Source organism: Diabrotica undecimpunctata, chromosome 8 (genome assembly GCF_040954645.1).
Source record: "Diabrotica undecimpunctata isolate CICGRU chromosome 8, icDiaUnde3, whole genome shotgun sequence".
Taxonomy (NCBI): domain Eukaryota; kingdom Metazoa; phylum Arthropoda; class Insecta; order Coleoptera; family Chrysomelidae; genus Diabrotica; species Diabrotica undecimpunctata.
Window position 1 is genome coordinate 126,822,671 of NC_092810.1, and position 25,003 is coordinate 126,847,673.

At 34.8% G+C, this 25,003-nt stretch overlaps 1 protein-coding gene across 4 annotated transcripts in view; it reads left to right on the forward strand.

The window, feature by feature from the left end:
• Positions 1 to 23,969, forward strand: part of LOC140447980 (ATP-dependent translocase ABCB1-like) — a 76,072-nt gene extending 52,103 nt beyond the window's left edge. For all 4 annotated transcript variants that reach the window (XM_072540976.1, XM_072540974.1, XM_072540977.1 and 1 more), the window contains exons 17-20: positions 3,802 to 3,961; positions 8,545 to 8,943; positions 9,850 to 9,996; positions 23,194 to 23,969. In XM_072540976.1, coding sequence (XP_072397077.1) covers positions 3,802 to 3,961; positions 8,545 to 8,943; positions 9,850 to 9,996; positions 23,194 to 23,385 — 898 coding nt within the window. In that variant the 3' untranslated portion in view covers positions 23,386 to 23,969. The remainder of the gene's footprint in view (positions 1 to 3,801; positions 3,962 to 8,544; positions 8,944 to 9,849; positions 9,997 to 23,193) is intronic.
• The last annotated feature ends 1,034 nt before the right edge of the window (positions 23,970 to 25,003 follow it).

Here is a 25,003-nt window from a genome sequence, read left to right on the forward strand (position 1 = left end):
GGAATAAACTTCTTAAATATTACAAAGTATAGGTGTGTAAATGTCGGTAAATGTCATTAAGGAACAATAATAAATATGCAACAGGTCAGGAAATGAAAAAAAAACTTAAAGGATCATACTAAACAATAGCAATAACACAGATAAATAAACATTTTGGAATAGATATCAGGTACTATTTAAAGGAAACCAAAGAACTACTAATTAAAAATTTTATCATTTTTTGGTTTTATGTGAAAGTTTCTAACAGGAATTTAAAAAATCCTATAATCTATTTCTAATGAGTGTAGAGTAATAAAATCTCATGAAGTATTCAAAAGCGCTACAGGGTAATCCGTCAATAATCCGTCAATAAATTCCGTCCGCATTGCAAAATTCTGTCGTTTCATAAAGAGCAGGTAGGTATCACCCTGTTTGAAGGGATTAGTCCATTGTTATCGACAGATAAACACTGAGCCAGAGGCGCGCTAGTGGGTTAATTGACAAAAGAATATGCATTCTTAAAAATCATATTAAAGGAAATAAAAATGTAATACAGCAGAACAGTGTTATTAAAAAAATATAAAATGTAACAATAAAATATATACGAACCGAAATCGGGAAATACTCACAAACACACACGAATGAACTTTACATATTGAAACACTTGTGGGGAGTTTAAATCAATTTATTCACAAAAACTACAAAAACTTTACTGGATACGTTATTACAATTCTACATCACTATAGTCTTCATCCGAAGAACTGTCATCATCCCCTGGTGTTATAATTATAGGGTCAACCACCTGATCGACCAAGTTGTCCAGTTCCCACATTTTATCTTCCTCTTTTAAAACATGCTGGATTGCTTTTTGCCAGTTTTCTGATGTGATTTCCATAATGGCTTGATCAAACAATACCTTGACATCTTTCATTTTAAATGTGGTATTGTGCCTTGCAACATATCCTTTAACTTGTGCCCATATAAGTTCTATGGGATTTAATTCGCAATGATATGGCGGTAGGCGTAGCACAGTTACTTTATACTTTTCTGCTACATCTTCTACGGCATATTTTATGAAGCGAGATTTATGTTGTTTTACTACGGCTAGTAGTTCCTTCTTTATTGAATTCGTCTCAAACTGAATACCTTTATTTGACAGCCAGTTAATAATTTCTTGCTTTCTCCAAGCTGAAGTTGGTACCTTCTCTATGCGCCTTGAATGGTAGCTTGAATTATCCATAACCACGACCGAATCAGCTGGAAGAAATTTTAACATTTCCCCGAAGTAGTCTTCGAAGACATCCGAATTCATGTCCTCATGATAATCTCCCGTCCGACACGACTCAAAGCTTAACAAACCTTCTTTTAAAAATCCTTCTTCGCTTCCAATGTGAGCAATTATAAGCCTCTTCCCTTTTCCCGAAGGCACTTTAATACCCGTCGAAAGGCCTTCTATGAAAGCTTGGCGAGCACTTGTTACATTTTTATCTTGCCACATTTTTTGGACTATATAACCTTCGTTTATCCACGTCTCATCAAGATAAAAAATTTTCTTGTGCTCTCTGCGGTACTGTTTTATAGTTCTCAAATATTTTCGTCTCCAGCAAATGATTTCATCACTTTCCAGTAATAGTGCCTTTCGATTGTGCTTTTCCCAGGAAAAATTCATACTTTTTAAAGTTTTCCATAAAAGTTTTCTGGATATCAAAGGAATATCGTTATCTTGGCTTATCTCCATTAGTATTTTGTCAAGGGTGGGTATTTCCTTTTTAAAATAAAACGAATGAACTTTTCTTCGAATGTCACGTTTGGTGTCTTCACCTAAGATTTTTATTGGTCTTCCTGATTTTCTCTTGCATGGACTTAACTGGCCTGATATCTTTCTTTCTCGCAATAATTTAAAAATCGTGGACTGTCCAATTCCAGTCATTCGGGCACATCGCTCAACACTTTCTTGCACAGACAAACTAGGGTGATCGTGTTTTATGCAATCATATACATTTAAAATTATAACTTTTTCACTAACAGATAGCGGAGAATTTTTTACACCTCTTTTCTTTGGAGTAAATGTCGCCATTTTATAACTTTTTCACTATTTCTATATCACAATATTACTGTACGTTTAATTGGTGTAGTAACAATTACTAACTCGAATGTCGAATGTCGAATGATAATAATAAAATAAAAGAGGGATTATAATGAAAGTGTAAGTAAAACCTCATTACGCGTTATTAGTCTTCATGTTGATTTATTTTAGTTCTTAGTAATATTAGGAGGTGCGTCATACCCTTATCAGTTTCTTCTAATGCTTTTATTCGTTCAGTAAGGAAGTGAATTTGTTTTTATAAATAAAAATGTAATTAGCTTTAATGACCATATAATGGAATACGGGTTTGAAGAATAAGTTAATCGAAAAATTAAATAAAATTGGTTATCACAAAATATCCAAAATATGATATTTTGAGGTACATCAATTTTTGACGACGAAGTTGACATCCGTCCATTTGCCTACGCCCATGACGACACCGAAATTCAGGCAAATTTTATGACACTTCATGATTTATTACTCTACACTCATTTGAAACCAATTATAACAGATTTCTTCTGGGAAGGTACAAAAAAGCTTTTTCAATATTAAACAAGTGCGTAGAAAAAGTGCTAAGTCGCAGTACATGAGAATAAGCACATACCACAAAGCACAATGGGGGGTCAAAACCAATAAAACTCATGACATCGGTCTTTAGCCTGATTTGTGCACCAGATTGGAAAATAAGAACCAGAGTCATGGAAAATAAAAAGATTCGGAAGCGCACCATTTTCCGGAAGCAGGAATGAAAAATTTGTTATACTCAAAGCCACAAAGGAGTATTTTATAAAATCCTACAAAGTTCCATTCCATATTTTACTTAACTTAAAGAATGCAGCTTTGAAAAGGATTGGTAAAAACTACTTACAGACTAAGATTTAATCATACTTTGGTTCCATAACACTTTTTTAAAATTAAATTAAGAAAAAATCCCGTATGTGATTGCAAAAAATAAAAGCAGCGGAATATACAGTACGTAAATATTTCAGCTGGACATAGGTAATGTACATTGAGGTAATTGTGGCAACTGCGCTTTCTTAAGCTCACTGCTGTCGTCAAGGCTACCTGTTTGAAAATCATACAATTCCAGAGGCGTGGCTATGTCATTTTTTTATAATTGAATTATTTTATTATAAATTAATTCTATCATAATGTATCTCTTAGCGCCTTTGTCGTTCTGTGAATTTCGTAATTACCTGATCTTACCTTTCTATTATGGGAAAATAGGTAAGTGACTTCCTACGAGTAAAGCTTTTAGCGGAATCAAATCGACACATATCATTCAAAAATTCTTTACGTTATTTAAAAACTGTTATCAACAAGTAAATATGTGCTACGATGGGGAAGATAGTACTACCATGAAATTCATGCTTGTCATTCTAATACATTTTTGTTGATTATTAAAAATGAAATAGACTAGATAACCAGGGTCTGGAGACCCATTAAAAATTTCCTGTGGGCTTGTAGTCTATTAGTGGTATTTTTGGAACATACAATGTGTAATAAATAAGAAAATTCATCTCTCAAATAACAGTAAAATATTCCGTTAAAATTATAACGGTAGTTTTCACATTCCGGTAGAAGCTTTCTAACGAATTGTTAAATCTGAAAAATTCTGAATAAAATTCAACGTCATACCCTTTATCTATAAGATAAATTAACATACCTATTATATATATTTTTTACAATTTATGTATAAATGATATAATTACCTAAAGTTATGCATTCTGTTTCAGAGTATCTCAAGCACAAATTATGGGTACAGTTTCAATTGCCAATTCATTGGCGTTTTCTCCGAACTTTGCGAAGGGTGTAGCAGCAGCAAAAAAAGTTAAAAGCTTTCTTTCTAGAATTCCACTCATTCGTGATTTACCTTCTTCACGAAAAATGGATAAGGTAAAAAAGTTTCTATTTTTATTGGGCCAACTATATTGTTTATAGAATCTAGATACTAAATACTTTCAATTTTATATATGTTGGATTTAAATATATTTTATTTTTTCCATAGCTAATGTTAAAGTGTTGCTATAACAACTATTTTGAGTAGATAAAGTATCACTTTAACCGCAAGGGTAGATAAAGTGACACTTTAACAGCAAGAGTAGATAAAATGTTTTACCTTTTTTTTATTTAATAAAATTTACAAATTCAAACACATTAAGGATTAAAAACAACTGAAATTAACATTATTAGAAATATCTATTTTTGGAGCATCACAACTTGTACTCGTTTGCTTAAACACTTGATTCGAGGTACTGGATTTATTTGTATCCTCCACTCAGGTTTTTTAGTAAGGTGGTTAACTTGCTGAATTTAGAAATGTCACAATTTTCATTCACCAACAACGTACGCTTCAGCATCGAATAATACGAACATAATGACGATGGCATCGCTTTCTTCGACTTTTCAGAAAAATACGCCAGAAGTATTTTTTCACTCACGCCATTGATATTCTTAATGCTTTTCCACTTTTTAAAAGACTGGTTTTCTTTCTCATACATCATCCTAGATTTTTGTGGCAAAAATAAACTTTCTGCTTCCAACGCTGCATTTTCTACATCTGATGGCAGGTTTTCCTTTTCTTGTGTCAATTATTTTCCATCCATTTCGTATTTATTCACTTTGTACACAAAACGCAACAATATTCTCCGCAAAAACCAAAACGTAACATTAGTTTGACATTTGTTGACAGAGTAATTCATATCCCTAGCAACGGAGCAACACAATTGCGATTTTTGTGCTAAAAATTACAGTTTTCTTTGAAATTCTATTTTTCACCTGAACTTGAAGTCTTGCTATAGAAAAAAATGTTGTACTGCACACGACGATAAAATCGCATTATCTTCTCGAGTATAATTAGCGTCTCGACTAACGACTCGAGGCTAAAAAACGCTCTCGAAGATAAAGTACAATTGTATCGTCTTTTACGATAAATAACTATTTAATTATTTACATTTTTTTAACTTCAACTTATATATGACGACATAAAACACAGAAAAAAAATGATAACACAGTTTGCGTCTACATAGGGGAGAGGTGGGATGGTTGATCCCTGTTTTAGTGTTTAATTTCATACCATAACAGTTATTTTCTTAATTTCATTAAACAGGTTCATAATGTGGTTATCACCTTCCACTGGGTGTTCACCTAGAATCTCTTTCTTGTAGAACAAATAAGGTAGATCAGTTCTTGTAAAACACGAGTGCGATTCAAGAACCCTTGTCCATGAGGGATACTTGATCCCCGTTAGGGGGCTACTTGATCCCTGGGATAAAGTGTCCCACCTATGATGCATAGGATAAGTAATTATTGCCAATTATGAAAGGTAATTAAATTAAACAATGAAACAAATTAAACTACCTACTTTATTAAATAAAAACATAAAATACAAAAATAAATTGAGCCAAAAAAGAACAATTATTTAGAACACATTAGCATCAAATCTATGGTTAAATTTTATAATGTCAGAAGTCCTGGCCGTTCTGTTGACGAACGGCTGCGGCAGAATTTGTACGTCTGTCTGGTCCACTTCGCTGACGTCCTCTACTATTGGAAAAGTGAAACAGCTTCCTTCTAGTTCCTTTCGCCTTAAGAATTTAACTTTCAATGTATTTTCTTTCAGGCACAAAACTTTTCCAACATAAAACTTCATTGTTTTTTTAATACAAAACTTGACTAAAACATAGTCATCTGGCTCAGGATCCGTGTCATCAATAAGCTCATCTTCTAAAAGGAAATCAGAGCCACCACTGCTATCTGGAAGGCTGGGAAGATCATCCTATTCTTCATCAGTCGAATCGAAAAGTTTAGTGTTTCTAAGTGTTGAAAGCTTTTCTGATCTTTTCTTATCTCTTGCATAATTTACAGCCTCCAATGAGCAGTAGCTCTCATGGTTGTCCATAAAAATTAAATGTTTTCGATCTAGGCTAGGCTGAGTGAAACGAACAGTGTTCCAAAAACTTCAGAACACCAGAGCAAGTCATCCATCCACTGGGATATGTTGTTGCATTGCTGCCAGGAGGTGCATGGCTTAAAAACCTGTTCTGTCAGTTTTTTCTGGGAAATATCATGTAAGGAGGCATGTGACCTCCTGCAGAGTTCATGCCAGCACACACCGTAACCAGTTCGCCTCGTTCTGCAGATGTAATTTTGCCCACCTGCTTCGACCCTTTCACAGCAATTATTTTAGCAGGTTTGTGTACTGTAGTGAGGCCAGTTTTGTCAATATTCCATATAATTCCATATACTTCCATATACATAGGAAACTGGTACCGTGTATAAACATTTGTTAATTGATTAAAGAATGTAACAACTGTGTGACGATTAAAAGCTGAGCTTCGTTCCAAGCTTGTGGCTTCTGGTGTCCTTAATGACAGCGTAGAGTTTCTATCAAGAAAACCTCGGTACCAGTCGCGGCGAGCTTGCTGTGTTTTATCTCAGGCAGGGGGATATGATATCCTATTTGTTGCAGCAGAGGAGTATGCCAATTTGCGCAATTGCACCACAGTAAGACCGTAATACATCTTGGACGTATCTTTCGAAAACATACCAAGTTCTTTTTCTTGGTCAAGTGAAAAAACCTGGCGCACCTTGTAGCCTGGGAGAGATATAATGTTTTTTGTTGTTGCTCCTATTTTAGTTGAGTACTTACGTGGCATCTGAAAAAATAAACATGAATAAAATTAATTACATTAAACACGAGAGTAAAAGAAACACAAAGTGGGATACTTGATCCTGGAATCAAGTATACCCCATTTAATAGGATCAACTATCCCTGCAATGTCATTTTTCTAACAAGTGCAAGTGTTAAGTTAAAACAGTTACAATTTAAATATCAATGTTTTAGTATTTAGTTATTTTTTAGTATTTTTTGTTTTCTCAATATAATCATAATTACATTTTTCTGATTATACGATGTTGATGCCTATGAAATATCGAGCAGTTCCGTATGGGTGTCGTATTATTAGCTGTGTTAGAGAAATTTGAACTTGAATGTTGATGTTATTGATGTTTTAAATACAAGTGATGTCACTTTGTATAAATCGTGACAGTAACTTTTTAACTTTAAAAAATAGTACATATATATATAAGGTGTTTTTTTTAGAGGTATAGAAATAGAAGTTGGCAACACGTTTTTAAGGGGCGGCCATTTTGACAGCTGTCGGGTGATTATTATTTAGTTTAGTTTGACATTTCAATATGAATAGACTGACGCCTGAACAACGCTTTCAAATTGTGCATATTTATTTTGAAAATCATAGTTCTGTTCGGAATACGTATCGCGCACTACGTCCATTTTATGGTATACATAATCGCCAATCAAAGCAATTAATTCGATCAACTGTGGAACTTTTTCGCACCACGTTCACTCTTAATGATAATACGCATCCACAGAGACGTCGTACAGTGCGTACAGAAGATGTTGTTGCTGCTGTTGAGCGTAGTATAGAGGAAGGCCCGAATCAGTCTATACGCCATCGTGCACAGCAGTTGGATATGTGTCCATCCACTTTATGGAAGATTTTGCGAAAAGATCTTGGTTTGCGTGCTTACAAAATTCAACTCGTGCAGGAATTAAAGCCACACGATCACCTTGCAAGGCGTAGATTTGGTGAATGGGCCCAAAACGAAATTGCCGTTGATCCCGACTTTCATAAGCGAATTTTGTTTAGCGACGAAGCTCACTTTTGGTTAAATGGCTACGTCAACAAACAAAACTGCCGTATTTGGAGTGAAGATAATCCTCAAGTGTATGTTGAGAAACCACTATATCCAGAAAAATTGACTGTTTGGTGTGCTTTGTGGGCTGGTGGAATCATTGGTCCGTACTTCTTCAAAAACAATGCTGGCCAAAACGTTACAGTCAATGGTGACCGCTATAGAGCCATGATTACTGACTTTTTTATTCCTGAATTGAACAACCATAATGTGCAGGAGCTGTGGTTTCAGCAAGACGGCGCAGCATGTCACACAGCTCGTGCCACAATGGATTTATTGAGGGAAACATTTGGTAACCGCATACTCTCGCGTTTAGGACCCGTGAATTGGCCTCCAAGGTCGTGCGATATAACACCGTTAGACTATTTTCTGTGGGGTTATGTGAAGTCGCTAGTCTATGCCAATAAGCCTGAAACGATTGACGAACTGGAGGACAAAATTCGCCGCGTTATTGTCAATATACGGCCACAAATAGTGGAAAAAGTCGTCGAAAATTGGACCTCCAGATTAGACTACGTCAGAGCCAGCCTTGGTGGTCATATGCCAGAAATCATATTTAAAATATAATGTCAAAATATTATCTTTCAAATAAAGTTAATTTCCTGTTCATATAAAAAATAATCTTTGTTTTATTCCACTTTAAAGTTCTATACCTCTAAAAAAAACACCCGTTATATATATATATATATATATATATATATATATATATATATATATATATATATATATATATATGTTAACTTTATATAAATTCGTTTCAGGCAACTGGCGACTTTAGTTTTTCACAAATTGAATTTACATATCCAACACGGCCCAACGTATTAATTCTAAAAGGACTTAATTTGGATATTTTAAATGGAAAAACTGTAGCGCTAGTGGGAGAAAGTGGCTGCGGAAAATCTACGATAATTCAACTCATTGAAAGATTCTATGATCCTAAATCGGGAGAAGTAAAAATGGATGGTGTAGACTTAAAAGATATATCACTGGATTCGTTGAGGTCACATATGGGTATAGTATCACAAGAACCGAATCTTTTTAATAAGTCTATTGCTGAAAACATTGCTTATGGGGATAATTCGAGGGAGGTTCCTATGGATGAGATAATTCAAGCTGCCAAAAATGCCAATATTCATAATTTTATAACAGGATTACCGAAAGTAAGTAAAACATAAATACATTTATTAAATAACTTATATTATTGTGTATATTATACGTGTTATTTATAAATTAAATAACACGTTTTTATAAGAAAATATTTACTTAAGATTTCTTACAAATATAAGAATTTAAATACTGAAAGCAATTTTTTGCAATTTGCAATTTTTTGGAAAATTTTAGATTTAACAATATTATTAGTAGGAAGCATTAGATCAAGTTGCCATTGGAAACCAAAGTTAGTAAACCACTAGTAAACGATATAAACAATGTCAGTTTTGACAAATACTGCTCGTTAAGATGTCGTATAAACTTAATATTCGTCAAAGTATTTACCGTATACCAATGGACATGTACCAATGACAAACTTCGTTCGTAGTTTGTAGTTTAGTACATGATACTATGACTAACAAGATAGGATCTTTCCGTAGCACAAAATCGGTTGTGTTCACGCATGCCGTCATTGGAGAGTAGAATTTGAATTCTTTTTAAAGTTAAATGGGATTTTTATGCATTCTGTGATGAAATTATTCAATTAGCAAAATAATAATATTAAATAAAGGTTTAATAATTACAATAATCGTACACAAAAGGATATCCCCAAACTATTTATTAAAGATTATTTATTGACACATACAAAAAATTGACATTACGAACATGCAACTCTCCAATTACGTCACGACTTATGCGCAATATCTTATCTTCTTAATCATAGTATCATGGTTTAGTATTGTATTATATTGGTGTTCGTGCGCCAGCGGCAACTGGCGATGTATATGTAACCACGCGCTATTTGAAATTACAGCAAGCTACACTTCCCTACCCAAATTACCTATGACCTAAATCCTTTAGCTAATATTAAATTTTCTCGTTTTGAGTATTCTACTATACCACCCAATTTTTAATAGGGATATGAAACAAAACTAGGAGAAAAGGCTGTTCAGTTGTCTGGGGGACAAAAACAAAGAATTGCAATTGCGAGAGCGTTAGTAAGAAATCCAAAAGTTTTACTTCTTGATGAAGCCACATCTGCACTGGACACCGAAAGTGAAAAGGTAACCGTTATTTTTTATTTGTTACTAAAATTTAGTTGTCATGAATCAACTAAAACAAAATTTACAATTATAGTTCAAATATTTTTATTACTTTGTAAAATATATGAATATTTAAAAACTTACACTTTTAAAAGTACAGCTATAATACTAAAATGAAAGTCACAGCATGTAATTAAAATCTAGTTATTTTATCCCGTTTCCTTTTATTTTAGTTTCACTTAATCCCATAATATTTATTTTATATTTTCCCATTTGGTCAACTATTTTTCTTTACCATAAGACTACTTCTTACAAGATTTCTTCCACAGGTCTTCTACATTTCTTCTTCTAAGGTAGAAGATAAATAAAATTCATTTGTTATGCAGACAAGATACTCCTGAAATCAGATAACGATGATAATCTGCAGCGAACGGTATAAACATTTAAAGCAGCAACTCAGACATATAATATGAAAATATCTACATTGGAACAAAAATTACTGCAATGAATAATTATGTAGAAATAATATGTATATCACGTGGAAAAACATAAAGTTTCTCATAATATTAAAAAGACTTACATGAGTTGGACATTTGGTACAATAATTACAACATAACAACCAACCCAGATAGGTCCTTATTTCAAATCCTAGATAATGTAAGAATACTTTCCTGCTGTTAGGAAAACTGGTCCACCAGATTGACAGTGGCAAACTTTTTCAAAATATGTAGTTACTTTTAAAATATGTAAACACAATAGCAATTATTTATCCCTGTAAAAATTGTTTTGAAGCAAAATTTTTAAAATGTGGAATTTTAAGAAGTGAAATAATCATTTAAACTGTTTGGTACTCTCTCACTGTTTCAAGAAAGTGAATCAAGTCTCATTTTAGTTAATATAGCTGTGTTAAACGGTTTTAGCCATTTTTGAGGTTATGTATACCCGTTATTTTTTTTTTATATTCTAAAATAATACGCATAACACCTTAAACTGTTGGTTATTCTCTTTTAAATGGGATAAATAATAAGAATGGGTATAAGTTTAAGTTTACTTTTTTTTATAAAATCTATCTCGCTTTAGTTCAAACGCAGATTTGAGTGCCTTACGTCTATGTTCAACTGACGTCATTTCTCGTAAGCGTAAATGACCAGCAGCATTGATATAATATACTAGGGATGGAATCTATGAATAAATATTTGCGTCAATAGTAGTCGATAACAATGGTCGACTGTTTTTTCCGAAATATCAGTGGTGTAGGAAAAAAATTCTTTTACTTCTTCTTAAAGTGCCCTCTCCTCAATGGAGGTTGGCTACTACAATTTTAAAATCTCTATCTTCAGCTGTTCTTATTAGCTGTTCAAAATTTAGCCCTGTCCATTGTCGGATGTTTCTGAGCCACGATAGTCTTTTCCTTCCTAGGCCTCTCTTTCCCTCGATTTTTCCTTTCACTATAAGTTGGGCATATTGGTACTTATTATTTCTCAGTATGTGGCCTAGGTATGATGTTTTTCTAACTTTTACTGTGTTAAAAAGTTCTCTTTCCTTGCCTATTCTATGCAGCACTTCTTCGTTTGAGGTATGCGATGTCCATGAAATTTTGAGCATTCTCCGGTAGATCCACATTTCAAAGGCCTCCAATTTATTTACGGTTGATGTTTTTAGGGTCCACGTTTCAACTGCATGTAGAAGAGTCGACCAGACGTAGCATTTTGATAAACGTAGTCGAATTTCGAGTTTTATTCGAGAATCACAAAGCAGTTTTTTTATTTTTTCGAAAGATTTTCTGGCCTGTTCTATTCTCGATCTTATTTCTAGATCAGGATTTAGGCTGCTATCGATCCAACATCTCAGGTACTTAAATCTATTGACCTGTTCTAAAATGTGCCCATTTATTGTGCAAGGTTGAGGTACGTTTTGATTTTTTCGGATTGACATCACTTTGGTTTTTTTAATGTTTATTTTCATACCAAATTGCTCACAGGTCGAGTTGGTCTTGTCGATGAGTCGTTGTAGACCTACGTCGGAATCCGCAATTAACACTGTATCATCGGCGTATCTGATACTGTTGATATTTACGCCATTCAATGCTTCTTTAAATAGAAACTCGGAGTAAAGATTAAACAGCAGAAGCGACAGAACACATCCTTGTCTAATCCCCTCCTAATTTCTACTTCTGCGGATGTGGAACCTTTGATCCTAACTCTGGCGTTTTGGTTCCAGTACAAGTTTTTTAAGAATTTGATGTCTTTTCCATCTAAACCGACTTCTTGCAAACGTTCTAATAGTAGGTCGTGTCTTACTCTATCAAATGCTTTTTCGAAGTCTATAAAGCATATAAATATATCTTTCTCTTGGTCGTAGCATTTTTGGGCGAGAACTAGTAAACTGAACAGGGCTTCTCTCGTTCCCATGCCGGCTCTGAATCCAAACTGATCGTCTCCGATTATTGTTTCGCACTTTCTATAGATACGATTATGTACGATTTTTAGGAGGACTTTTACTGCATGACTCATAAGGCTTATCAGACGGAACTCATTGCAGTGTTGTGGGTTTGGCTTTTTTGGTAGTGGGATGAATATTGACTCCAGCCAATCTTGGGGTATTTTACCTGTATCATAAATGCGATTGAATAAAAGGACAAATATTTCGATATTTTCTTCGCTGATTAATTTTAACGTTTCTGGGTATATTCCGTCTGGACCTGGGCTTTTATTTGTTTTAAGATGATTAATTGCATTTATGATTTCAGATTTCAGAATTGTTGGCCCTTCGTTGTTATTTTCCAATCTTGGTTCTTCTCGTATGTCGTGAAAAAGAATTTTAATATAGTTTTCCCATTCTTTCAGTTTGTCTTCCGTTGATTCTAGCAGTTTGCCATCCGTGTTCAGCATGGTGTGAAAAGTCGTTCTCTTGGTAGTCGATGTAAACTCTTTTACCTTTTTATGTAAATTAAAAAAATCGTGCCTTTGTTGTAGTTCTTCTATTTCCACGCATTTTGTTTCCAGCCATTTCTCTTTTGCTTCGGTTATTTTTTTTCGAATTATTCTATTTAGTCTTTTGTATTCTCCGTCCTTGTCATTTTTTCCTTTGGATTCTCTTCGTTTGTTCATTAATTGTAAAATCTCTTCTGTCATCCATTCCTGTTTGTTATTTCTAGGTGTTACTTTTAGATGTTTTTCCGTTACATTGTTCATTTGTTCTTTAATAGTTTTCCACAGAACGTTTATGTCATCGTACTCGCTAATTCTATTGTGGTCGATATTTCCTAAATTTTTGTTTAATTCTTTATTTACTGTCTGATATATGGTGTCGTTTTTCAATAATTGGATGTCTAATAGTTGGTGTTGAGGTTTTTGTTTCTTTATTAGTTTCCATCTTGCGCGAACTTTTGCAACAACAGGATTATGATCGGAATTGATGTCAGTTCCAGGATATGTTTTTGCACTGATGATTGCATTGTGATATCTTTTGTTGACCAATATGTAATCTATTTGGTTACGGATTACTCTGTTTTCATTGTGTTGTGGTGAAGTCCAAGTGTACAATCTGCGAGGGTGTAATTTAAACCATGTATTTGTCGCTACTATGTTGTGTTGTTGGCAGAATTCTGTCATTCTCTCTCCCCTGTCGTTCCTTGTTCCAAGTCCGAAGTCTCCAATCAATCCAGAAACTTTTTCTCTGCCTAACTTAGCATTAAAGTCACCTAAGATAAATGTTAGGTCTCGTTCTTTTACTACACATATATATATATATATATATATATATATATATATATATATATATATATATATATATATATATATATATATATATATATATATATATATATGTACAATAATTATTTATTTTCGTTTTTATTTACATTTGAATCAATGTGATTCAAATGGTATTGAGATATAATGTGAGTGATGTAACAAATCATATTTTTTTATTGGTGTCCCATTTTGATTATTTAAAGTAGGTACGCTTCAACGTGTTTAAATTTAAGTTTCGAAAACGCGCGTGTCTTAAAGTTACCATGGCAACATCAGCACCAGTTTTAAATATTGATCTGACCTGACAGGAATACGTGTTAGTGCACTTCCCTTTATCATACTGTAAGAAAACTTTATCTGTACTTACATTTTTGGGGCGCAATAGTGTAACGATGTGCCTACAGCATTAGCGTTCAACAGTTCGAACCGTGGGAGTGTCGATAATCACACATCCATTTCCACGACAAGACGACGAGGTGTGATCCGGAGCGGCTATTTAAAGCGATCGGCTGCCGGAGTTAAATGAGTCTTGTGGCTAACGCTCTAGGTTCCCTGGCTCGCTGGTGCATTGAATCTGCGGGCCAACCCGGACAGAGAGACTTCCGCAGTGAGGATTATGCTCTGTCCTTAATCAAGCAGAACTCGTGGGTATAGTGGATTGAACGTTACCGTCAACTCTGTCTCAAAGTATGACGTGGATCTGCACAACCGAATATTTTGATTGCGGGAGCGTTTGGCGCTTCCGCTGGACTGAGGTGGAAGCGAGTATAAGTCTGCGTGCGATCGAATTCGCGTATTTTATTTTCTGTTAGTAATCATAATGTTTCTTTTACAGACGTCCGCAGGGGAATTCGCTCTCGCGGGATCCAGGCGGGGATATAAAATATATTTTATTTTTATTTTTGTACATACGTTTATTACCAGAATTAATAGATTTATTTTTATTTCAACCTGTGATTTACTGAGTCTGTCGTCTCGAAAGAGCTACCTCTCGAAAGAGTAACAGGTACGTCGTAGATAAACCGCCTTTGCAAAGAGGAATTGTAGCGCGAAGCCGAAAAATGCTGCCTAGATCCCAAGGGAACCGTCGACGAATTGAGAGTACGACTCAGAACCTATTTTAAAGATCGCGAGGAAGCGACAGGAACAATCCCAAAAGAAAAAACTTCCAAGGGAGCAGAATCCGACACACTGACCCAGGAAATTTCAGTCATCTGAAAAAAATTACAGGAATTAAGAATGCCGAAACAAATGAGGTAATCAGAATTGCTTAAATCAAGTACGAAAGTGGAACACACACTTCGACAAGAAACATTCGGATGCAATAGAATTCTTAGAGAGGATAGACGAATTAAGCTTGGCCTACGAGATCGATAAACAAGATCTATTAAGAGCATTACCAGAATTGTTAGGAGACCACGCATTGTTATGGTACCGAAACGATAACAAAAATTGGAAGTCGTGAACAGATTTCAGCGAAGATTTTAAAAAAGCTTTATCCCAGAGGATATTTGCTACAACTAGAGGAGCAAATCCGAAACAGAAAACAGAGACAAAACGAACCAGTGGATAGATATATCAAGGAGATTTAAATATTAATCAGGCGAGAAGGATCTTTCCCAGAAACCAAGAACTCGAAAGGATATACAAAAATTTGTTACCAGAATATAAGCTTTATGCTCGCCGCCGGGATTTCGAAAACTTAACCGAATTACAAGATTTAGCCCAAGAATACGAAGCTTTAGAAGACAAAAAGACCAGAGCAAATCAGATTTGTCGTGGAAACTGGAGACGTACGGACCAAGCAGAGTACGATACCAAAACGACATGCTTTAGGTCACAGCCGTAAAAACTGCAAAAACAAATGGAAAAAGTTTTCTTCGCGTTGCGGCAGAGAAGGGGTTTACAGCAGCGACTGCTGTTTAAGGCGCCAGGGAAACAAATTACAGACTGGAGAAACAAGGAGTCGTCCCAGTCTGTAATGCAAGATTCGACTCCATTCGTTTTCGCGGTTACACAGCCAGCAAGCAATGACTTTCGACTGTTCGCATCACTGAAAATAGGGCAAAGAACATACAGAACGCTCATTGACACAGGAACCACTAAAAATTACGTCGGGGATAGAATAGCTCAGATATACAAGGACTCTCTAGATAGCTACAGCGGAAGAAGATTTATTTTTATTTCAACCTGTGTTTCACTGAGTCTGTCGTCTCGTAAGTGCTACCCATCACAATAGTAAATACTTCCTCACCAAACGCACATAATTAATTGCGTAGCTATCAGCAACTGTAGAACATCGAGCTATCACAATCTTAGATGGTCAGATAGTAATAAGCAATGCGCTTCCTTCTTCCTTGGTATTATGTAAGCGTAAATCGCACAATTCACATCTTCTGCAAGAGCCGAAGATATCGCAAATGGCTACCACCTTCAAAAATACATAAGTAATCTCCGGAGCATCTGTGAAAAACTTTCGCAAATCGTCTTCCTTGAATACATACGCCTTCTTGGCCGTGTCATTCTTGCTAATTGTCTTCATAAATGCATGCATTTGTTGATCCTCAGCATACTTTGCAATTTCGAATCCATAGCCCGCATATTCGACGGCTTGTACTGTTCTGACATTTTGATGAACAAGTTGTGCTGAAGGTAAGCAAGCACAACTCGTTCATCTGTATCTTTAGTATTACTATATCTATTATCTTTTGCTCTTCCATCGATTTAATGAAGTTGTATTCTTTTTTTATATGTAACATACAACCAATAATAAAAATTATTCTTATGTAATAGATTGCAAATTAATTTTTGTTTTTCTCATTTCCATAACAACGAAAGGTATACTGATCTACATCACAAATTCAACCATTTTACATTATTAGCAGTTATTTCAAATATGTGCCCTTGACCTATTTTATGCCCGCATAAACTTTACTGAAATTAAGTTATTCCTCAGTTCAAGCAGTTTAGCCGGAAAATTTTGCTTTTTGCAATTTGAAACTGTCACAAGAAGAAATTCACCTACGTTAATTTGTTTAACTAAAATTCAGGCTAAACTCTGTGCGTGGGTACTTTATCTTCAAGTTCGCTGTCATCAAAGTGCACTGAGTCACTGACACCAGATTCCTGACATGAATCGCTCTCATTTGGACAGTCCACCTTGGAATCAGATGAATCAAATACTTTTCTTTTAACATAATTCCCAACTTTAAGAGCACAAGTTTGTTTTTGTTCTTTCAATTTTAAACGCTCTTTACGGTTTTCTTTCTTCTTTTTTAGCTCAACTTTAAATGGTGTTGATATAAAAATTTGCGAGTGCATTTTTCTTACTGAGTTTCAAGATGTTACCAGGCAGCGGGGTAACCTCTTGAAACGTTACCACTTGTAAACCATAAGATGGTGAAATTGCAGTCAACTTCTCAGGTTCTACAGATTCTAGAGAGAGAACCTCTTTGGAGAATATATGGCAGTTTATAGGATAGATTCCAGTGAATGAAAATCCAGAGATTGGTTTAGCAACCGTTGCAACATTTGTGTGTGCTTTGTTAAAGAGTTCCTCATTCGAATAAACTGTAATCCTTTTGGTTGGATGGCTCTTCATGAAAAGATCATCCTATTATTGGCCTTCTTTAAAGGTCCAAAGAAAACGACATCGAGTGGCTGTAGGCGATAAGATAAATAAGAAATCAGCGGAAGCATCGTTATGAAGTGTTCTTTTCAATACTCATAAGCTTCTAGGGTGATATGGCTACCATGGTTGTTTAAAATTAGTAAAACTGGTTTAGTTTCACTGGGGTTGGCATACTTTTTAAAATGTTTCAACCACTGAATAAAAAGTTCGGCTGTAGAAATTTTAACCTAATCGGACTCGTAGTTTTGTTTTAACGGCGTGTGAAGACTACCGTATCCGAGGATTTAAGAAAAATGAAAAAAAAAACAATACTGGTCGGTGATTCGATTTTTATTTTTGGAATTCAAAGTGCATTTGGATGCTGTATACAGTGACTTCTTTAATGGCAAACATAAAAAATTGGTTTAAAGAGTGAGGAGATAGCTGAGACAGTAGGAATTTCAAAAGACTGCGTATGTCATATCCTGCATGGCATTTTGATCATGAGAACGCTTTCGGCGCGATAGGTGTCACAATTGCTCAGTCCGGACAACAAGTGCACTGTAAGACCGCTTCAGAGCAGTGTTTGACGCTATCTAAGAGTAATCCGAAAGATTTTCTACGTTGTTTCGTAATCATCGACGAAACATGGATCTACTGGTACATACCAGATACCAAAAAACAGTCGAAACAGTGGATGGTCGCAGCAAACATGCTCTGAAGAAGGCAAAAACTGTCCTATTGTCCGGAAAGGTGATGGCCACCATTTTCTGGGATTCACAAGGGGTGCTTTACATCGACTACTTGGAGAAGGGCAAAACGGTTACAAGGCCCCACTACGCCGAATTATTGGACATATTCGACGCCGAATTGAAGAAAAAGACCTCATTTGGCGAAGAAAAAGTGCACTTCACCATGACATCGCACCGGCTCATACCTTCGTTGTCGTCATGGCAAAATTGGTCGAATTGGGCTACGAACTGTTGCCCCATCCACCGTACTCTCCAGATTTGGCCCCGTGCGACTTCTTTTGGTTTACAAACTTAAAAGCGGCACTCGCCGGGCAGAAATTTAATTCGAATAAAGTCATCGCCGCCACGGAAGCCTATATGCAGACCTCGAGAAACAAAAATTTTTCAGACGGGTTAAAGCCTCTCTTAAGTGTATCAACCTAAAAGGAGACGATGTTGAGAAACCAATCGCCACTTTTCCAAAATTTTCGTTTTTCTTTTGTAGGCTAAGTACTTATCGGACCGCCCTAGTAACTATAAGGGTTTGTCCCCTTTCACGATAATTACAGCTCCCATTCTCTTTTGCCCTTTTGCTGCTAAAATTTTGTTGATGTTCTGAACGGTTGTAATACCTCTTTCGTCCATATTATAATATATTGTTGGGTGTAAATTTTTCCATCACGTTTTCAAGGTTTTCGAAAAATGTTTTTACCTAAGGCTTGTTGAAGCCTTTTATTCGGTTAAGACTTGTTGCTTCAGTGTTTCCGCACTGAAATAGATGGATTTCTTATTAATCATCCTTCTAGGCAATCTTTACCAGCTACCCTGCTTGTTGTGGTGAATTGTTAAATCTGATGAATATTCAGTTTTTTTGCAAATTCAAACGCATCTTTTCTGAACTGTAGAGGTGTCAACCCGTAGTACATCTTCGCCAGTCTTTAAGTGTTTCACTATACTGGCTTCTTGGTCTGAGGTGAAGACAGATTTTCTTCGTCCGATTTTAAAGAAAAAACGATCAAACGGTTGATAATAGAAGCTTAACTTAAGCGTATTAATTATGTGAACCACGTCAAGAAATTAGAAGAAAAAATCTTTACGGTAGACAATTTGCAGGAAGATAAATTGAACCGGTGATAATTAATATAGGAGATAATTTAGAGGATAAGGACCATTTAGATATGAACTGTGATTAATATTAGAAGAATAAAATATAGAAACTCATTTGTTTTTTTTTAGTACGGTACGTACAGTGTCGTACAGTACATTTCAGTTATAATATGTACTGTACGTACAGTACTTTTCAGTTATGATATTCTTGTGTATTTTATGTATATATATTTATCGTGTCATATAGGGTACTACTAGGGAACTACTTGCATTTTTTTGTATATATATATATATATATATATATATATATATATATATATATATATAATATATACATATATATATGAAGCGCGTACGGTCCTGATTTCTCAGTCTATCGCCAAACTACCACACACTTATCACTGTGCCGACATGAGCAACATCGCTGCGCTCCGTAAGACCAACACTGCATTCTAACTGTGGCTTCTACTATAGACATGGACCACATGTTATAGACTTTTAAGTCGCTCTTTAAGGGCATTGAAAGGAATAGCATGCTCCTTAGAAGTTGTTGTAATATACTTCCCATTTTGCACCGCGTTGGTAGCTATTGATAGCTGCTTTGGAGTCCATTGCGCCTTATTAGTTGAACCAATGGGATGTTGTGACATCTAAAATATAAAGAGCAATATTACAATAGCCATATAAAACTTAAACCTTTTAAAATAGCCATAAAAAAAATTCAAGATAAAATACCTATTTCAAAATCATGGGGTAATGGCTGTCACTCACGGGGTTATACCAGTCAAAGACTGCTAATAATACATTGCAAGTCAGCCATATTTACATTAGATTATTTTGAAAAGAGGTATTTTCTTTTAAAAACTCACAAAGAAGTAAAAACTTTTTGTGTATAATGGTATATTATTTTATTAAAAAATAATTAAAATTTATCCAAAAGGGTTAGTTATTCCAAAACGTCTTAGGTCCAGTCGGCCCATCATCAATGAATCATTTTAAAAAGTAGTTGGAACTAGATACTGAAATCAATTAGACGACAATCATGGTTCTTCTTCTTTTGGTATCATAAGCCTGGATGGGTCTTTGCCTGTCGGGCTATGCCCTTCCATTCAGATCTCTCTTGGGTCCTACTCCTCCATTGTCTTATATTCATGGTTTTCAGGTCGTCTCTCACGTCATCCAACCATCTTGTCATGGGCCTTTCTTCTTTCCGATTGCCTACCGGCTTCCACTGTAATATCTTCTTTGTCGTTTTCGTGCCTTCTTGTCGCTGAACACGTCTCAGCCATGACAGTTTTGACAGTCATGACAGACTTTTCACAAATCTTACAATGTCATACCCTTCATTCAGTTCATTAATCTCGTTGTTTCTCCTGATTCTCCATGTGCTGTCTTGCTCTTGCAACGGATCATATACTTTTCTCAATATCTTTCTCTTGAATGTCCTGAGTTGGGCTTCCTCTGTTTTCGTCATTACCCAGGTTTCACAACCGTAGGTTACTACTGGTCTTATTAAAGTTCTGTAGATAATCATTTTAGTTCTTTTGTCTAATAATTTCGATGTCATCAATCTTTTATTAGCATAGTATGTACGATTTCCACTGGAAATACGTGCATTAATTTCGCTACTTACGGAATTCTTCTGATTGATTTTTGTGTCCAGATATGTGAAGGCATCTACAAGTTCAATAGTATAGTTGTCTATTGCTATATTATTTTCATTCTCATGTGTTCTTTTGATGGTTATGTATTTAGTTTTTCTTTAGTTTATTTTAAGCCGTCTTTTTTGTGCTTTAGGATCAATTTCCATAAACATTTCCATTAGTCGTGTCTTGCTTCTACTAATAATAACGACATGGTCTGCATATACAGTATACTGTTTTGGTGTTTATATAGCCGGTTACATTGGTTTTTCTGATGACTGCTTCAAGAACTAGGTTGAACAGCATGGTTGAAAGTGAGTCTCCCTGTCTCCCCCATATGTTAATGTCAAAAAGGGGAGACAGTTCTCCATCTACTCTAACTGCGGCTTTTGAACCCTGCAACATCATTTTCATGAGGCTGATATATTTTTTTGGTATACATAGATTTCGGAGATCTCCCAGCATTTTGTCACTTTTCACACTATCAAAGCTTGTTTAACTTGTTTAAAGTCTATATACATATTATATAGTTCTATATCGTATTTATAAGCTTTCTTTGTATTGTTCTAATATGAATATGCTGTCTGTAGTGGCTCTATTTGGTCTGAATTTATTTTGATAATCACCAATTATATTTTCGGAGTATTCTGATATTCTAGTGTAGATAATGCCAGAAAGGATTTTGTATACTACATTTAGCAATGTAATTGGTCTGTAATTCCCTCTCGCATTCCCTCTTATCTCTTTTTTCTTATATATTGGCTGTATAAGACCATCTGCCCATTCCCTCGGCATTTGCTTCTTGGTCCATACCAACTTTATAAGATAATGGATTCTTCCCCAGAGTTCGGGTCCTCTATATTTCAACAATTTTGCCGAAACTCCGTCCATTCCTGGCACTTTACTATTTTTTAGTTTCTTTATTATTTCAACTACTTCATAACTCGAATTTTTAATGTGCTGCTCTGCCGTAAAATATATTGTCTCGTTTTGATCACTTCCACTGTCTGCATTTAGATTTTGCTCAAAGTATTCTTTTCATCCCATTATAATTTTTTGTTTCTCTGTTAGTAGTTCTCCGTCCTTATTTTTGCATATTGTCACTTTTGGTGTAAATAAATGTGTGCTTTCTTTTATTCTTTTACAGAATTTTCTGCCCTCATGTTTGTTATGTTCTAGGATTTCTTGTAATTGTTTTTTCAAAGCCTCTCTTTTTTTTCTTCTGCATATTCTAATCGATTGTATTCTTTTTTAAGAAAAGAATACAAATTCTAACGAAAACTACATAATTATTTGCTGTTGCAAATTATGCAACCCTAAGTCCATTTTGACTGGTCTCATTATACAAAATATTTTTCCCAAATACCTATGTTTACGAAAGTTTCTTCTTTCCCCAGCTTAGCATTAAAGTCGCCTAATGTTATAACAGCATCGTGTCTTTGAGTTTTATCACATACTTCCTGAAGTTCTTCATAGAATCTTTCAACCTCATCTTCATCAGCCTCTTCCGTCGGTTCATATACATTAACCATTATCACGTTATGCAGTTTACCTTTGAATCTTATGGTGCAAATTCTGTCTGATATTGGTGTTAGTGATGATGTTAGTGGTGATAGTGAGAACTTATTTTTACGAATTTCTCCCTGGCTCTTTCATCTGATTTCCTGCAGTGCCAATATTTCAACCATGTATTTCTTCTGCCATAGTTATCATAGCTCCTGCCTTTAAGAGGGTTCGCACATTTCAGGTTCCAAATTTTAAATCGATAATCATGTCCATTTTTCTTTGCTGAGTTCGTTGTTGTAAGATACGTCCGTTTGTTTCGCAAAAATTGAGTTTTACAGGGAAGGGTTGTTAGCCCTTCGCTCAACCCCCTATTCATCGAAGGATCAAGGCTCCCTTCTTCGTCAACCCTGGCCCCACCTTCTACTGGTGGTGGTTACCCAATCTCCAGTGGGATTGCTCAGGTTGCTGGTGTGTACTTGGAGGTGAAGATAGGAATTGAGTAGGAGAGGCTTAGTGATGCTAACAGGATACATCGTTATGTATTGCGCTTTGCTACCTCTTTACACACCGATGACAATCATGGTTACATTTATTAAAGTAATGACACAAGGTCGATGCTATGAGATTTCACCTAAAGGAACATACTTTTTACCCGCTCGAAGAATGGCCACCGAGTCAAATAAGCCAACCGAGGCCTTTACATTTAATTAGTAACTTAATTTTAAAGAAAGTACAATTTGGCTTATTTCAATAAAAAATAGTAAATTGCATTAAAAAATAGATGTCACAAGAAAATATCTTCAGAGCAATATTTTATATAAGTTTTATTTTACAACAAATAATTTTCGTAATATTTTTGTTAACAGGTTGTTCAAGACGCTTTAGATCAAGCTAAAAAAGGAAGGACGTGTGTTACAATTGCCCATAGGTTAACAACCATACAAGATGCAGACTTGATATGTGTAGTAGAAAATGGTGTAATTGCAGAAGCCGGAAGCCATCAAGAACTTTTGCAAAAGGAGGGACTTTACTACAAATTATATACTCAGAAAACGTAAAAATAATTTTTACATTGGTGCTAAATCTCGTAAAAAGTTAATTTAACTAATTTGGGAATTGGATACATACACAATACCTATATATTTCTAAATTTAAAATTTTAAATCAATTTAAAATAGGATATCTTTGATCCTATCAGTGCAATTTATGAGTTATAGCGGGCTAGGCCGCTACTTTTTGGCGTTATTATATTTATTGTTGATAACCAGCTTCAGGTCACTACGATTTCTAATTAATTTGCTAAGCAGCTTATTTTATTTAGATCGGTAAATTTCCGAGTATTTCCTTCATTTAATATCTTGGGACTGGGTGGTTCTTAGTATTTTCATAACTGTATCACCCAGAAACCTCAATTAAAAGCTTAAGACTTAAAAATTAAATAAACGTTAAATATTAAGATTACATTTTAAATGTATTTATCGTACTGAGAAAATATTCAGGATATTAATTATTTACGAGATAAAAATTAAATGCAAAAAGAAAGTCATTGCAGTGGCAAGAAAGAATTTATAGTATTAAATATATTTTGTACATTTTTGTTTTATTTTTATATGTATATACTTTGTTTTGTATGTAATATATGTATTTGATATAATATGTTGTTTTTACCAAACGTACCTTCACGATAATGCTAGACCGCACGCAGTGACGCCAACTGCCGAATTTTACTTTCTACTAAAGTAGAAACCCTCAATTTAGGAGAGTGATATCATAGTTTAAACGCCGAATATCCTCAAAGTTAAATGTATACAGCGGCCCTCGAAAACTGCCTGTTTTCTCGATTGCAATTTGCGTTTCCTCATAAGTAATTACAGAATATATAAAGTAGAATATTTATTTGTGCTTCTCTATAGTAGACTTGACCAGAAGTTGTCGTACAGTGTAGCCAATTCTTGTTCACAAGTAGTAATTATGGTCATACAAAACCTGTATTCTTCCACGCAGCGATTATTACCGTCATAAAAATACAAAAAACCTGATTTTTTCAATAGTAAAAATTAAGCACAAAATTGTAATGAAATAAATTTTATTTATATGTTCCGTTTCGTTACGTATTTAAATTTATAAAATAAAAATCGATATTTTAAAACAATATTTTTCAACCGTTTGGCAACTTTGGAATTAGCGACGGAACCCCTTTTCAATTCAGATCCACAGAAAACCGTAAAACTAGTTTTTGTTGAGCGAGTGCCCATCAACAATAGGTTATTTACATTGGCATTTCTGAGGGTAGGGTATTTTATGCGGTAAGTTTGTATTATTGATAAAACGTGTTATTGATAATATGAGTGTTATAGTTTGTCGTTTTATAGTAAATTTTTAGTTATATTCTGTGATTATTTGGTTTGAGTTTTATTGGAGTTGGACGAAAAACCGAGTTGTTCCAAGAGAAGACTGCAAAATTCTGATGTTGATTCCAAAAATGAAATGCCGCAAAAGAGACGGAAAATGTTAACGTCCGAAGAGAAGGTAATAATACGAAACGTTTATGAAGGAATTGTCGGCAGAAAAATGGAATTAAATGTTAGCCAAGCGGTCGACATTTGTAGCAGTTTAACAAAAGTATCCGTTAGCTGTATTTATCGTGTACTTAAAAGTACATCGGAAAATAAAAAG